This window comes from Arabidopsis thaliana (genome assembly GCF_000001735.4).
Source record: "Arabidopsis thaliana chromosome 1 sequence".
NCBI classification, from domain to species: Eukaryota; Viridiplantae; Streptophyta; class Magnoliopsida; order Brassicales; family Brassicaceae; genus Arabidopsis; species Arabidopsis thaliana.
This window is the reverse complement of record NC_003070.9, coordinates 9,451,844-9,467,786: the sequence shown is the minus strand read 5'-3', so window position 1 is coordinate 9,467,786 and position 15,943 is coordinate 9,451,844. Positions and strand designations below refer to the sequence as shown.

The window sequence follows — 15,943 nt, the reverse complement described above, 5'->3', positions numbered from 1 at the left end:
TATAAATCTAGTAAATTTTACTTTCTTTATTTTTTGTCAACAAATACTCGTAAATTTGCTTTATAACATTATTCAATATAAAGAAAATACACTATCATTTGTTTAACTGTTAAAGTTGTAGTTATTAAGATGTAAATATTGTGAAGATTTGGTTTTTAGGATTTGTCGAGATTTAGATTTTACTCCTAAAACATCAAATAAAAAGTAGAATTATAATCGAAATTTTTTTATATTTATTATTTTGAAGATTTGTTTCAAATAATTTTAGTTTATTGATATTCTTTTCCAATAAGCCTACATCAGATTTTAAATTGAATCAAATATAACTATATGTCCTATAATTTGGTCCCATTTTTTTTACTCTGAACAAAATGTCAAAGTTAAAAGAGAAAAATACCAATGTTTTGGTAAATGACATGGTTACAGCTTGGTTCTACGTTCATTGCTTACGTGATGAAAGAAAGACAAATTGACACATCATTTAGGATTACTGTTTAGGTTTTAGGATTTCGAGTTCAGTTGTAAATTTGTAATACTTTGATTATTAATTACTGAATCTAATTGACACGACGATCTTCTTGGTAAAAATGAAACATATAAAATAAAACATATGTGTATGTCAAAAGATTCGAACTGAACTCAAAAGTCTATTTAAAGAAACTTCATATACATTTTCCACACCAAGAGTTAGAGATCTTGGTGCTAGAAGATTATTTTCTCATGTTAAACAATCTGAAAAACTTGTCGATCAAATCTTCATGATAATAGAGAAGATCAACGACCTGCAAGATATATTATAACCATATCAAACCAAAAAAAAAAAAAAAAAAAAGTGAAAGGACAACGCAAAATAGCCCACAGAGAACCTACCTCCTCTTGCACCTCCTTTTCCGATTTTTTTCCTTCATCATACATTATCATTATCTTGAGAAATGACTCAACTACATGAGTATCAAGGCTCCGAAACCTTGTCTGCAGATACGAAGATATAAATTACTAAAATCATACATTAGTAAAAAAATTATGAACCATTTTAGCATTTTATACCTTAAGCATGTTCATAAAATTCTCCCAGTCAGGCTCAATTTGTTTTATTTTGGTATAAGTAGACTTAGCACCCCGATAAGCAGCCTCGGGAGGGATGGTTGCCTTATCCTTGAGAATGATGGTTCTCTTAGCCTCATGATGGATGTCTCTGTTAACCTGTGGAAAGAAGAAACTTAAACCACGAAGCAGCCTCGGGTGTCCTTTAATGAGTTCAGTCAACTTTGCAATGCCACTAGCCTTATCGACACTACAAAGAGAATAATAACATCAAAAAACAATTCACAATGTGTTTTTTTGTTGTCATAGTTGAAATTAAGAGCAAACAAACATATATAACAGGGAAGGGAGAGAAGACAATTCTACCCATGATCACGAATATCATTCATGAGTTTAATAAACTCTTCATATTTTGTAGGTTCATCATGAAATGCTTCCTTCACAGCAGTGATATATGAATGCGCATCACTAAGAGTTGGCTCCACTTGAACTCTTCTTTCAACCATGGTTTTAAATTGACCAAACCCCTTTGCTTTTTTTTTTTTTTTTTACCCACCAAACCCCTTTGCTATCTAAAGAAAGAGAAATTTTCTTGATTAAAACATTTCAGATGAGTCATTGAATCTCTCTACTATATCTAAAAACTATTACTACTTTTGTTTTTAAAAAGACTTTAGAAATCTTTTTAAAAAGCAGAACCTAGAGTGCATAAATACAAATCTCATTCCTCAAGTTTTAAAGCATCTAAAAAGATATTACAATTTAGATTTTCTCCTATATTTTGGATCCTTGAAAAGTCCGTAATTAAGCCATATTAATTGGCTCTTCCAATATATGGAAACACTAGATTAATTAGAGGGCTTAATCTCATTCTCAAACAAAAGAAAAAATGAAGATCGTATGCGTATAGTTACCAAATTTCGGAGAAGAAGAAGGCTTTTTAAGAACAATCGTCTCCCTAACACGTCACGAGCACGAAGCAGGAGATAAACTAGAACGCGTGACGAAGGATGTGTTCGTATAGTAGTTGATATTTGTATCATTCCATATCTATACTTTGTTTAGATTTTCATCTATCGAAGATCACGTAAGTAAATTATGGGTATTAGATTTTTTTTCCTTTTTTGTAAATCTGTGGAAAACTAAAATTTAAAAGCTTTTCGGTAAATAATATTAAATGAAAGATAATAAATATTTAATGAAGAAAAATATTTTACAACTACAATATTAGTCCAATCCACTCGAGAAGATTGATGCACCTATTTTTCTTTATTTATATTCATTATTTTGATAGTTTTCTAACGCGTTGAATGAGAGACAAAAGTAACATTGTTTTCTAACTCCCCTTTAGCTAATCGATCAGCTGCTTTGTTAGTTGACCGGAAAGACCATTTGATAATGGCATTAGAAAACTTTTTCCGCCAATGTTGTATCTCTATGATGAGGTTATGAAGTTCAAAGTTCCTTGTGTTCCCATTGAGTAAGCTTTCCACAGTCCTGTTATCACCTTCAAATATGATCTTTCGATATCCTTTACTCCATGTATGTTGCATAGCCATCAAGAGAGCCTGTAGTTCCGCTTCTAGCACTGAGTTGCAAAGTTGTCATGTACCTTGAGCCGCAAGTAGATAACTGCCTGTGTCACTTCATAAAATCCAACCAGCCTTTGGTGCTAAGTCATTCCTTGAGAAACTGCAATCATAACTGCATTTGATAAAGCCGTGAATAGGTTTTTGCCACCCTTGCCTGCTTCTGTCATTTGGACGTCGTCGTTGTGTGTCTTGCTGCAAAGGAATCCACTCATATGAGTCTCTTATCGCTTTTTGTACATCATCTTGCCAATTACTTCCTTTACGCTGGTAGACTAACAAATTCATGCTCTAAACTAAAATATACACTAAATATATGTAATCTAAAAAGTGAAAACCATAAAGCTGGTTCAGTTTTATTATTTTTGACCACACCAAACCGAAAGTAAAAGATTTTCAGAAAATGTTTACCATATGGGTTTTAACTTCTAATTAAGGTCTCTAGCCCAAAACATAACTAATTATCTAATTTAAGTTCGGTTAGGCTCAACAAATTATTTGGGTTACATTTTTAAGTGAAGCTTTACTTGTAATACAGTACCTCGATCTGTAAACAGAAAATCTAATAGATAGAAGGAAAGATTCCATGAAAGCATATGTACATATCATAAGAATCGAAAAGAACTGAAACCTATACAAATAGAAACTATACACTCTCCTCTCCTTTGAACAAAATATGTCATACTTCGTTGTAGTTGCTATCTTAGTTTCTTAATTTTCTTTTTGTTGGAAACGAGCAGTTTAAGATTTGTTAAATTAGAAGAGTGAACTGTTAAGAGGATATAGATCTTTTATAATTAAATAAATAAAAAGTTGGGAACAACAAAGATTTTAGAACCTTATTCATAAGCCTATAATGGCTAAATCCAATTTCTAAATATATAAAGAAATAGAACGAATCACAGGCAGATTCGACTAAGAAGAGTACGATGAATGAGAAATCACCTACCCTCTATGTTGTACCAATCAGCGATCTCCAAACACTTTGGCAAAAATGCATTGAAACCCGATATCAAGTCTCGATGTCCTTTAAGCAGTTCTTTTACCTCTTCTATGCAAGTATTTCTATCAATTCTACAATGAAAATATATATCAAAATTGATTAGTTTTTTTTTTTTTAAGTGTTACCCTAATAATATGAATTAAACTAAGAATAAAAAACCATATATATATTTTTTGTATTTTGCAAAAACAATACATATACATACTTGCGAGCTTTAAAATTTTTCATGATCGCCATAAAGTCGTCATATTTATCAGGATCATTATGAAAGGTACTCTTAACAGTCCTAATGTATGCATATGCATCATCTACTGTTGCCTTCGGTTTACTTCCTTCTCCCGCCATGGTTTGAAGTTATTCGAAGCTTCATTTTACAAACAATTAAAGAGTGTGAATTGTTATTATTTTTTGCATTAAACAAAATTAGTTATTGATTTTTTATATTATCAAATACTATAGCACTTTTCTTTTAAATTAACTTAAAATCTTTGTGAAAAAAAATCATAATTTTGCATCAAGTATCTTCATTAACAATTACTTGAACTAAAAAAGCGTGCATCCATGCAGAGCACGAGAACATGATAACAATCAACTTTACGTTGGCTTTAGTGTTGACAAACATTGTTTGAGCAAAATAATTAAGATCAACCTTACATTGACAAAATTATGAAAAGAGTTTAAAGTAACGAACCAGAAAATTTGCTATAACTACTAGTACAAGCTTAACCAATACGAATGGCTTTGAGTTGCAATGTTGTATGTAGGTATGGGCGTCTTTATATATATAAACATTGAAACAAATCACTCCATTTTCAATTTATCTTTTTGTAGCAATGAGATAAAAAAAAAGTGTAATAATATTTTTAATAAATTAAAGACTTGTCTATCAGTTGTAATTGGAAATAAAAGTTTCGCACTAAAAATAATTAAATTAAACCAAGAGAAAATTAATTTACAGATTTTTATGTGTATTTACTAAAAGCAATTTAAATTTAAAGTTCAATAAGTATCTATCAAATTTACCCTAAAAGTTTAACTTTTGTTACATTGTAGCAATTAATTTTTTAAAAAAAATCTGTGTAGTTTTATATCAAAGAGATTTTTTTGTTAAGTTTATATCAAAGAGATAGATGTCATAAATCTAAAATTACATCTGTAGGTCGATAAGTTATAATTAGTCATGCTTTTGTTAATCAGCGGCATCACTATTAATTTTTTCCGCCTTTTATTGTTCATTAATCATATATGGATTTCACATTTCGTGAAACCAATTAATGTGCACGTACTTGTATTAATCACTTACTAGGACATGCACATTACTAGGACTGATCCGGTGCCGTTTGACGTTTTCTGGACTCCGCCCAATTTTATATTCGTCCCACAACGAGGCCACGCAAATCGTAGTGAAACAGTTTGTGTACGTACCCAAGCCCATCTTCAAATTTTATTTATTATACAAACCTCGTGACTTTAAATTTCTTTTTGTGACCAGTTTAGCTAACATTTGAGAATTAGTGCTAATGAGTCAAGCATGTGAGCAAGCTACTGACCTAAAAATCTTCAGCAAGTCATTCATATAATGCATAATCCAATAATTTAATAGACATCTCTGACCTATAACATTTGGAATCAACATTCAAACTCAATCCTCTTTTCCTCTTCCTTTTACTTTTTTCGAAGCTTGAGTTGGTGAGCTTGGTTATTTGTCTTCAATAAAGACCTACCTAATTGTCCCTCTCTTTACATTACCAACTTTTTTTTTTTTCCTTTTCTTTGAACCCATTGTTATGATTAGTAATGATTATGATCAATTAATGATTCAATGATTAATACGATAGATGTTTTATTGATGGTTTAGAATAAATCGAAAAGGTAATACACAAATTGAAAGGAAAAGTTGGAAAAACAAATATACATAATTAATCCTACGTTTAGTTGAGTGCCAGAATTTCTAATGTATAATCTTCAACCTAACCATAGCAATGTCGTCTATGTAAATTTACCTGATCCTTATCAAGAAACTAAAGTCCATTCATCCTTTTGGTACGAAGTATTATATTGGGTATATAAAGTAAAATGCCATGACAAAAATAGACTTCAAAAACTGCACTAACGAAATAAAGTTGTGCATGTGCGTTTACGTAATATGATGTGTTCATAAACTTCACAGATGTTAAATCAATGATTTTTAATGTAATGAAAAGATATGAATATATGTACATATAGATCCAAAAACCAGCCATGATTGAGGAGCAGCTTCCATGTGGAAAATGCTTATGATTGGTTCTTGTGCTAATGTTTGCAAATGATAGTAACAAAAATCCAAGCAAGGCTTGGACCCAGTCCTTCGTAATTTGCAAAACCACACTCATTACAATTTTTACCAATTTAATACTATCTATTATAACCAACAAAAATATATAGAACGTTGCCTTCTAAGTTTCACTAGCTACGATGTTGCACCAAAAGATATAAACAAAGCAAATGTATACCCAAGTACATAACTAGATTTAAGTGTGGGTTGTGGAAAAACAAATAATTGAAATGTTGCACAAAAGAATGATTGAACATGTGATCTGACGGTAATAATAATCCTGAGAATATAAATTATATACACAATCGAACATGTCATTTTTAAACAAATGTATTATGTGACCAGTCTCCTTATTATTGGTTTAGCCACCAAATTAAAACATAGCAATTGAACGTGTCGCCTAGCTACCCTCAACTTTTATGTATTTCTCTATATATTAAGAAATGGATTATGGTTACATAATTATTACTTCAAAATACTAATATATCAAAATTTACTTGTTCTCTCTACGTTCACTTCTGCATTATCTAAAACGGTTCTATAGTGTCGTCCAATATTTGGTAAATTTTGATATGATATATCACATTAGATAAGATCGATTATTAACTGAAGAAGTTTATTGGGTGAGTTCAAGTTATATAGAATTGGTCTTGGGGTCATAATGGGACACACCTGCATGGACGATTCCTTGTACATGAACCTAACTCTGATAACATTGCCCACAGGCTACAACACAATTCCATTGGTAGATGCATCCTCATCTCATCCAAAACAAAAGATAAATTCTTTTTATTTTATTTTTTAATAAACAATAAGAAGAGAAGAACATGTGCAAGTGTTCCCTTGCAAGGAAAAACATAGATGCAAAAATATGAGAAATAACTAAAAAAATGTGGGAGTTTGTTGTCACCATTTGAGGTATGTCCATGTGAAAGCCCTTCTCTTATCTTTCCACAACTTGTATTAATATTGTAGTTTAGCTTTGCCACTTAGTCAAACAACATTACTAACATCAACATCCACCATTTGGTCCTTGATCCAAATGTTTCCCCTTTTGCCCTTATACGCCCATTTTTGAGTTCTTGCATCTCATCTTACATGATAAATTCCGTTTGAGGACAGAGGATTATGGTTATTTTAATTTTGTGTGTTTGAAAATGTATGATTACAACAAAACCATGGTTTCCTTCATTTCTTTCAAAACCGACACCAAGAGAACTTTGTTATGCATGTATGATGCATCCACCAAATACGCAATGTGATAAGTATAGCTCAATTTTCTTAAGAAGTATAATAATGTTTGATTTATTTCTAAGTAAATAAGCTAGAAACGGTCGACATCTCATAAGAATCCAAGAAGAAGGAAAAAAGACATTCTAGCATTGATGGAGGCAATTGATTTGAAGTTAATTACATGTCGTAATAGAAACAAAAGTGTTTAATATATACCCATGCCACCTTAATTAGCTGGGCCTTCATTGTTGAACTATTTACATGATCTTGATTGATGTTTAATTAATATTACACCAGCAAACTTCTTGTCGCAAGACCCGGTTTGATACCACCGAGTATGATCTTGTATTCAGTTTTGGTCATTCGAGTAACAATTATTAAACTATAAACGAAAAGAACAAGACGAGGGCGGGAAAATGCCAGAAAGAATGAAACCATCAAAGAATGGTCGGGACGAACAAAAGTCACATGGAGGGTATTTCCCAACATGCTACAAACGTCGCCGTCTTGACAATAACTGTATTGTTCATGATAATGATATTTTGCTTTCAAACATAATCTCAGTCTAATCTTTTTTTTTTCATCGAGTTTTCATGACTCCTAAAATTAATCCCCCATAATGAAGAAAGTTCTCTTAATTTGGATGGATTTTAAGTTTAGAGATAAAAGGATGTATCCAAATTAGCTAGGGCTAATATTTTCAGTTTGTTTTTCTCTTCATTTATTTGTTGCAGATTGAATCACTATTCGTTTGGAACAACAGACGGTACATGGGATGAGATTCATATAAACGTAGAGCATAAGTAACCATACCTTGTTAATGCTTTAAGCTATTTACGTTCGAAATATCATTTGCTTGTTGCATAATATTCGCCTCATGCATGTTAGTTTTGGATTATCAACAAATGATTTTTTTTTTCTTGTTCCTATAAAAAGGCTTCAACAAAATTGATCCTGTTCAAAAGATATTTTTGATTTAAGTATGCAAATATGTAACATATATTACCAAATAATTAGTCAATGAAACAGGATCAATGTTTGTAGGAGAATTGTTTGTTGTTTTATGTCCTCTACAACTCATACACCAAACAACACATTATTGCAATACTTTTTATATTTATTTTCTTCATTACGAATTACAAAATTAGTAAAAAAAAAGTTCTTATATAAAACATGAAGCTTTTTTCGAATGTCAAATGCATGTAGAGGTAAAAAAAAAGATACGAATTAAATTTTTAGCAGGGGGAGAGGAATTAATCAAGTCACGTGCTCGTCTGCCCAATTTGCCTGCTCTCTCCATTTCCTCTTCACGTGCTTTCACATTATTTCCCTTAATGTCTCTCTCTACCTCTTTCTCTTCATATTTACTTCTGTGCCACTCTTTATTTACCATGGTTTTTTTCTTTCTCTAAAACTTGATTATACAAAAATCATATAATCACGTAATCGGATCATATATTCATCAATTAACAAATGTACTATCTCCATCCACTGTTTAATTAATACGAAATTAAATATGGTGGTTGTCATTTCTTACATCATGTAAACTTAAGTCAAATCATTTTGGCCCCAGAAACTAATATATTCAAGATTAAATCTGATTAGCATCATTGATACTCTGAACAAGTCAAATGTCAAAGAGATTATTAAAACAGCATCATTACCAAAAACACAACATATTATTTCATTTCTTTTGTCTTAATCACTTTATTAATATATATAACTGTAAATTTGGAACTGTTCTAAGGTTCGCCAGTTGGGATATATTCCATTGCCTGTCAGTTTTTTTATTTTGTTTCAATTTCCTTTTTTTGTCGTATCATTTGGTAATGGTGATGATGATACAACATTTTATTTGAACTTTCAAAATCATATATTATAACTTTCTTCTGTGAGATTTAACACGACATCCAAAAAAAAGGACCGAATCTTTCTGACCTACACTAAGAAAACTCACCAATGACTATGACTATTTCTTCAAATCCAATTTAGATTTTTGCTATCATTATCGAAATAGCTAAAAATATTTGGGTTATTAAAAAATAACTTTCATCTAACCAAATTAAATTTCCAATGGGACGAATAATGAACGCAAAAAATGTAGTAAAAAACACACATTTAATTCAGCAACTTAAATAAAATCTGCAAAAAAAAGTAAATTAAATGAAATATACAGATTTCGAATTATTTCGATTGTAAAAGAAATAGAGTAAATAAATGAAAGAGAATATTTGAACAAACTAGTTAGAGTTTATCTACTTTTATTGTTGAAGAAAATATTGCAATAATGTTCTCTTTAAGACCAAAAATATGAATACTTTCAACATTATTTTCCCTTTAATTTTTTCCCAAAGTAGACACTAACGAACAATCATCAAAGTATTTTTCACATATATTACTATAATGTTAGAACATTACATTTTTTATTTCGTCAAGTAGTGTATTTATTTATTGCAATATCTAAAAGACATTAACAAAAGCAAGATTATGAAAATAGTAACATTATTTAATTTATTTACACAAAGTCCCTCTTCTTTGTAAGCATTTAAAAACCCAAATAGCCCAAACCGTCTCTACGCATAATCGGAGAAATCTCTCTGCCGCCATATTCAAAGCAGTTTCCACACATTTAATGTGAACACGTTTTCTCACTACCAACAAAAAAAAACTCAAATCGGAAAAAAAAATGTCGGTTCACGGACGATTTCCGGCGAGTCCACCGATTTCATTATCTCCGTCGTCTTCTTCCACATCTCCGTCTTCACAGTCACCGTCAACACCACCTGATCTAAAGCAACGAGTCATCGCTTGTCTCAACAAGCTCGCTGATCGTGACACTTTAGCTCTCGCTTCCGCTGAGCTTGACTCAATCGCTAGAAACCTTACTCACGATTCCTTCTCTCCGTTTCTTAACTGTATCCACAACACTGACTCTTCCGTTAAATCTCCGGTGAGGAAACAGTGCGTTGCTCTTTTATCGGTTCTTTCTCGTTACCACGGAGATTCTCTAACACCTCACCTTGCTAAGATGGTTTCAACTGTTATTCGCCGTCTCCGAGATCCGGATTCCTCCGTTCGCTCTGCTTGCGCCGTCGCGACGGCTGATATGTCGGCTCATGTTACGAGGCAGCCTTTTGCTTCCGTCGCGAAGCCGTTGATTGAGACTTTGATTCAGGAAGGTGATTCGAATCTGCAGATCGGAGCGGCGTTGTGTTTAGCGGCGTCTGTTGATGCGGCGACGGATCCGGAATCGGAGCAATTGAGAAAATCGTTGCCTAAGATTGGGAAATTGCTTAAGAGTGATGGTTTTAAGGCTAAAGCTGCGTTGTTGAGTGCCGTCGGGAGTATAATTACCGCCGGTGGTGCGGGAACTAAACCGGTTTTGGATTGGTTAGTTCCGGTTTTGATTGAGTTTTTGAGCAGTGAGGATTGGGCGGCGAGGAAGTCTGCGGCTGAGGCGTTGGGTAAAGTTGCGACGGCGGAAGATTTGGCGTCGCAGTATAAGAAGACTTGCACGACGGCTCTTGAGAGTAGAAGATTTGATAAGGTAAAAAAAATAGAGACTTAAAGTTTTGTTTTTGTGTTCAATCTTAAATCAGATTTTGAGACTTAGTGGATTCACAATGTAGGTGAAAAGTGTTAGAGAAACTATGAATAGAGCATTGAATCTGTGGAAGGAAGTTTCAACTGATGATGAAGCTTCTTTATCTCCATCAAGATCTTCAACAGGTATGTACTAGTAGTCATTACTTAGTTGTCTCAATACAGTGAGAATGCAAATTAAACTAGGGACTTGCTTCAATTTGATTTCTCAGATGATGGTAACATTGGATGCTTTTCCTCTGTCACGAGAAGTTCCACCATTGACGTTGGTTTAAAATCCGCTAGGCCAAAGAAAGTAACGCCTATAATGAAGAGGTCCCCATCTTTGCCTGTGAATAGATCATATGCAGCAACTAGACAAAAAGAAAATCTTCCAAAAAGAAATCAAGGGAATATGACCATGTTAGTAGAAGAAGCCTCTAGTGTGGATAACAAGGGACCACATTTTACACCGGTAAAGAAATCTTCGGAAGAAACAGAAGAGAAGGCTAACTCAGGGGGACCAGATATAATCAAACATACTATCTCTGAGAAAAGCAGGGAAGATAGTAAAGTATCGAGCTTTGGTGGTTTGAGGTCTGGCTCAAGGGTTGCACCTTGTAGTGACGATGGTGATTCTGTAAAGAATTGTAAAGATGATGTTGAAGAGAGCAAGAAAGATAGTGAGGAACTGTCTTTGATACGGGAACAGCTTGCTCTGATTGAGAACCAACAGTCTAGTCTCTTAGACTTACTACAGGTATACACTTGGTCTTTAATAAGCATAGTGTCCCTTTATGTAGATAAATTGTTTGGTTATGAATGTTGTAGATAGCTCAATCCTCACTGATTTTTTTTTTCATTTTGGATGTAGAAATTCATGGGAACCTCACAGAGTGGAATTCAGTCTCTGGAGTCTCGTGTAAGCGGTCTAGAGATGGCGTTGGATGAAATATCGTGCGATCTGGCGGTTTCAAACGGGAGAGTTCCTAGGAATAGTAGTGGCTGCGCAGGAGACAGTTGTTCCAAACTACCTGGTACAGAGTTCTTAAGTCCCAAGTTCTGGAGAAAAACCGAGGAGAGACCACGGAACAGAAACACAGCTAATGAAATGGCTGCGTACGACCAGGGGATGCGAGAATCAACAGATACGAACAACGGTCAAAGAGGAGGTTCAGTTTTTCAAAAGAGATCACGAAGAGACCAGTTCCAAGACTGTATGCATACAACACTACAGAAACCAACCACCAGGTAAAACCATCTTTTTAGTAAAGAAAAAAAATCTCTGTTTCCTTTAGCTTATAAAAACATGGTTCTAAAAGTTTGCTTTGTGTTTTCAGATTATCTACTTGAAGCAAAAGTGAAAAGAGTGCACTTTTTGAGAAGAAAGTGATGTGATAATTGAAGCTGACCAGACACTAACACAAGAAGCTGAAAATGAAAAGCCAAAAAATCCCTCAGATTTGATGCTTTGCTTCAAACCGCTTGTTTGAATTTTCAAATCTCTCACACATGTATTAGTAATTTAATCAGCGAGTGAAATAATAGAGTTTCAGAAGAGTAAAATGCATGTGAATAGATCTGATTATTTATGGTAATGTGAGCATTAGAGTTATGACAAACCCATGATGCAAAGATTTGTATATACTGTTTTGTGTTACTCTGATCTGTATTGTAAAATCGTTTGGGAAGAAAGGAATTATTGGTTGCTGATATATAAGAAGAATGATGACAATACAGATACGACTACATTAGACTCCATATGTCTGTGTCAGAAACTCAGAAATTATTGGCTACCACTCCTATAGTTCTATTCCTATGACGGTCTGTTACAAAAAAAAAAAACGATTTTCGTAGTAATAAATAGTGATAAGATAAGGTAGGTAAATAACATGACTACCACAAAAGTCCTGCATTGGTTTCAGGTTTTAGGGCCCGCATTTCAATGGACGAACCTAATTTCAAAAAAATAGAGACCAAAATACAAGAGAACATTCAAGGGATCATTTAATCACTTGGCAAATCCGGTGGCCGCAAATTTTGAATTATTATTATGTACAAGAGAATATTCATCCCATTTTTCTTTTCTTTTTGGAGTATCAAGAGATTGTGGACTTTGAACGAATGTAAAATTTATTCACACAAAAATTCTGTTTTACATCTAGTGCTCGTGAAGTAGACCATATCAGACTGTAAGTGTTGTGGGTTTTTTTCTAACGACATAGGTTCTTTAGTTGTTGAATAAAATACTTGGTTCAACTCTTTTTCTTTTACACTCGGTTTGATTAGTTTAGTTTTCACTATATTTTGGTATATTCGTCGTAAGTACAACCAAATAAGTCAGAGTCAGACTTAAGAGTCAGCTAAATTTCTTTTGGTTTGTATGCAAAAGAGCAGATCGTGGTTTGCGCACGTGGTTTGAGGTCAGAATATCCGAAACTCTATCGCTCGATACTTTTAGGCCGCCCCATTGGGCCCAAGGTTGAAGATTGACTTGGGTTGTAACTTGTGACCCAATCGTTGTGGAATTTTGTGACGTTTGAATTTCAGTATCATTTATTGGGTTTTGCCAATGTAGTACAGAAAAAATGAAACTCCTTGGCCAATGATTTCATAACGTTTTAAATAAAAAGCTCATTTTCCAAATGTTTACGTTTATACTTTATAGTTAGTGGGTTGCATCTTCTTTCTTAATAGCCCATTCTCCTTTGCTTTCTTGATTTCCGCGAATTAAGGTTTTGGTTTTGGAGCTTAAGTTCAATTTGTGCATTTTTTTTTTTTTTTCCAGTTTTCAACTAATTATGAAAGTATAATTTGGTCGATTTTGCTACATAATAAGTTGATTGTATTTTTTTCATTGTATGCATAATTAGTGGTATTTTGTAAACTCGACCAGGACGGTGGAATCCTCGACCAGCTTTTACATAAATCCAACAGAACCATCGTCCATCGATCTGATTACTCCGGTCTCCGGGTCTTAAAAGTTTACAACATTGTAACAATTTGGAAATGGTTGTTAGTTTGTTACTTGTTAGGTAGTAACCCCCCCAAAAAATGTATTGAGAGTTCTCAACACTATTTTATTTGAAATATTTACGTAGAGACAAAGTGTTTTGGAATTCACCATGCATGTATACGATGTCATCACATTTATACCCCGAGGGTTAGCTAGTATTAGTATACATATAGTTTGATTTTGTTACACGTTTGTTTGACGCATTGTGATATAATAACAAGTGTACGTAGTGGTAGTAAATCGATGGACAAGTTTAAAGTTTTGTATGCCTATACGTACGAAGATATAAGTATAGATAAACAACAAAAATAAAGTATGGGAAACGGAAAGAAGAATGTAGCTGGTTTGATTGTAATCATTAGAAAACAAGAATAACAAACATGAAAGGGAATAAAATGATGGGTGAATAATTGTAATGGAAGGCACATTTTATTTATATATTCATTAGAATCATTGTTAGTTAGAATTTTTAAAAATAAAAGAAAATGGGGGCGAGAACAAAGGAACATGAATCCAGCGATTTGAAGCAATGTACACAGCAACTTCCCACTATGGCATGCACTATCCTATAAAACCCTATACCTAATCTCCACGTTCCTCATTTCCAGTTTTGGCCTAATTTCTTTTCATAATATGACCATATATCATATTACAGAATTGATCAATATAATACACGGTTTTTATTTCTAAATACCTTCTAAATAAGGTTTTTTATCAGCCTAAAATACGACTCATTTGATACAAAGTCAAACAGTATACGATTTTTCAAAAAAAAAAAAAACAACTTAATTAACTTCAATTAGACAACCATGTTTACTTAATTTGCAACATATCTCATTGGCTAACCACAAACATACATAACTAATTGGGATCAATAAATAATTCATTGCATTCTCTTTTCTTTCGTTTGTCATTTTTTTTATATATCATATACTTAATGTATAACTAACAAAATCCATAACAATCACAATAATTTCACAAACTCCATAACAATCATAATAATTTTATTATATTAAAAGCATATCTTTATTATATAGTATGTATTTATGTATAACTTACAATATACATAACAATCACAATAATTTTACAAGACACACGTATCAATCTCAATAATAGCTTAAAAATGAAATGGAAAAAAATATATACTAGAAGTCGGTTATAAAGGACAAACTAAGCTATAAAAAATATCTCAAATCCAAAGATAAACAAAAATTATTATTTGTACTACTATACCCTTAGCAAATGTGCTCTCTCAAACTCACTGATTGAATGAACCAACCTTTGAGGTCGGCAACGCAATATGGATGAAGAACAAATCGCCTTCAGCGTCACATTCATCAAGACCTACATTGTAATACGACGGACGAACTAATTGTAAGATGCTGATCATATCATCAATTTAAGAGCTAAAGATTACTAATATAACAAATCTGTTTACGTTAGATAACTAAACCATTCAAAAGGAAAATAATATTAACTAGTTGAACATGCTTGTTAGTGACAAAACATGTTCACAAGATTTTGTTTGACCAATATTGAACTATGCAAGATGGTCATTTCCTATAACAATTCTTTAAAGAATACTATATAGATATAAACAGTTCTATCTAAATATATAACTAGGTTCGATTCATTTCATCTTTGATGTCATCATTCAACGCTTTGATAATTCTTTTATACAACCAAATTAAACTAATCAACCATACTTATTCTATACCGACGAATCGTTTTGCTACACACATAAGCAGCCTTAACTACTCACAAGTTACAATAATCCAATCATGCTTAGTACCAACAAGTTTGGTTCTCCTCCTCATCCTCCGGCGAATCTTGAAAAACAATTATTATTTGCCGTAAGACTAAAAGACCACGCAACGCAACACAACTGTCACGGGATCATCGGTCCTCCTTTTTCTTCAATCCCAAAACATTAAAAATGAAAAAACAAAAGACGAGAATATGGTCCACCTCATCGTCGCATCTTTTGACACAAGTCGCAAAACTAGTGGCCTCTTCTCGTCTTAATTATTAAAACCAAAACAAAACATAAAAGCCATATAAAAATCACTTTAATCTCCTTAATTAATCACACTTTTAATTAAGCCAAAAGTAAGACAATGATTAGTGCTACTAATCTTCGGTGGCTTACAAGATTACGAGAA

General features: G+C 32.8%; 3 protein-coding genes and 3 long non-coding RNA genes across 6 annotated transcripts; 3 read left to right on the top strand and 3 right to left on the bottom strand.

Annotated features, from left to right (window-relative positions):
• Positions 1-710: 710 nt before the first annotated feature.
• On the bottom strand, positions 711-1,550 carry AT1G27240 (Paired amphipathic helix (PAH2) superfamily protein; the record flags this gene model as incomplete). The annotated part of the gene is made up of 4 exons (NM_102485.1): positions 711-782; positions 871-972; positions 1,048-1,294; positions 1,411-1,550. The coding sequence occupies 4 exons, from the start codon at positions 1,548-1,550 to the stop codon at positions 711-713; spliced, it is 561 nt and encodes a 186-aa protein (NP_174043.1).
• Positions 1,551-2,342: 792 nt separating this feature from the next.
• Positions 2,343-3,981, bottom strand: AT1G27220 (paired amphipathic helix repeat-containing protein; the record flags this gene model as incomplete). Its single annotated transcript, NM_102484.1, has 3 exons — positions 2,343-2,632; positions 3,583-3,707; positions 3,842-3,981. The coding sequence occupies 3 exons, from the start codon at positions 3,979-3,981 to the stop codon at positions 2,343-2,345; spliced, it is 555 nt and encodes a 184-aa protein (NP_174042.1).
• A 996-nt stretch (positions 3,982-4,977) lies between these two features.
• AT1G06057 lies at positions 4,978-5,389 on the top strand. The gene has a single exon (NR_139014.1). It is a non-coding gene; the product is annotated as an other RNA (long non-coding RNA).
• A 2,810-nt stretch (positions 5,390-8,199) lies between these two features.
• On the top strand, positions 8,200-8,689 carry AT1G06053. Its single transcript, NR_139013.1, has one exon. It is a non-coding gene; the product is annotated as an other RNA (long non-coding RNA).
• A 921-nt stretch (positions 8,690-9,610) lies between these two features.
• AT1G27210 (ARM repeat superfamily protein) lies at positions 9,611-12,510 on the top strand. Its single transcript, NM_102483.3, has 5 exons — positions 9,611-10,730; positions 10,813-10,912; positions 10,999-11,525; positions 11,640-12,016; positions 12,106-12,510. Exons 1-5 carry the CDS (start codon positions 9,870-9,872, stop codon positions 12,116-12,118), a joined length of 1,878 nt encoding a protein of 625 aa, NP_564273.1. The 5' UTR covers positions 9,611-9,869; the 3' UTR covers positions 12,119-12,510.
• Positions 12,511-14,955: 2,445 nt separating this feature from the next.
• Positions 14,956-15,155, bottom strand: AT1G06047. Its single transcript, NR_139012.1, has one exon. It is a non-coding gene; the product is annotated as an other RNA (long non-coding RNA).
• Between the last annotated feature and the right edge of the window lie 788 nt (positions 15,156-15,943).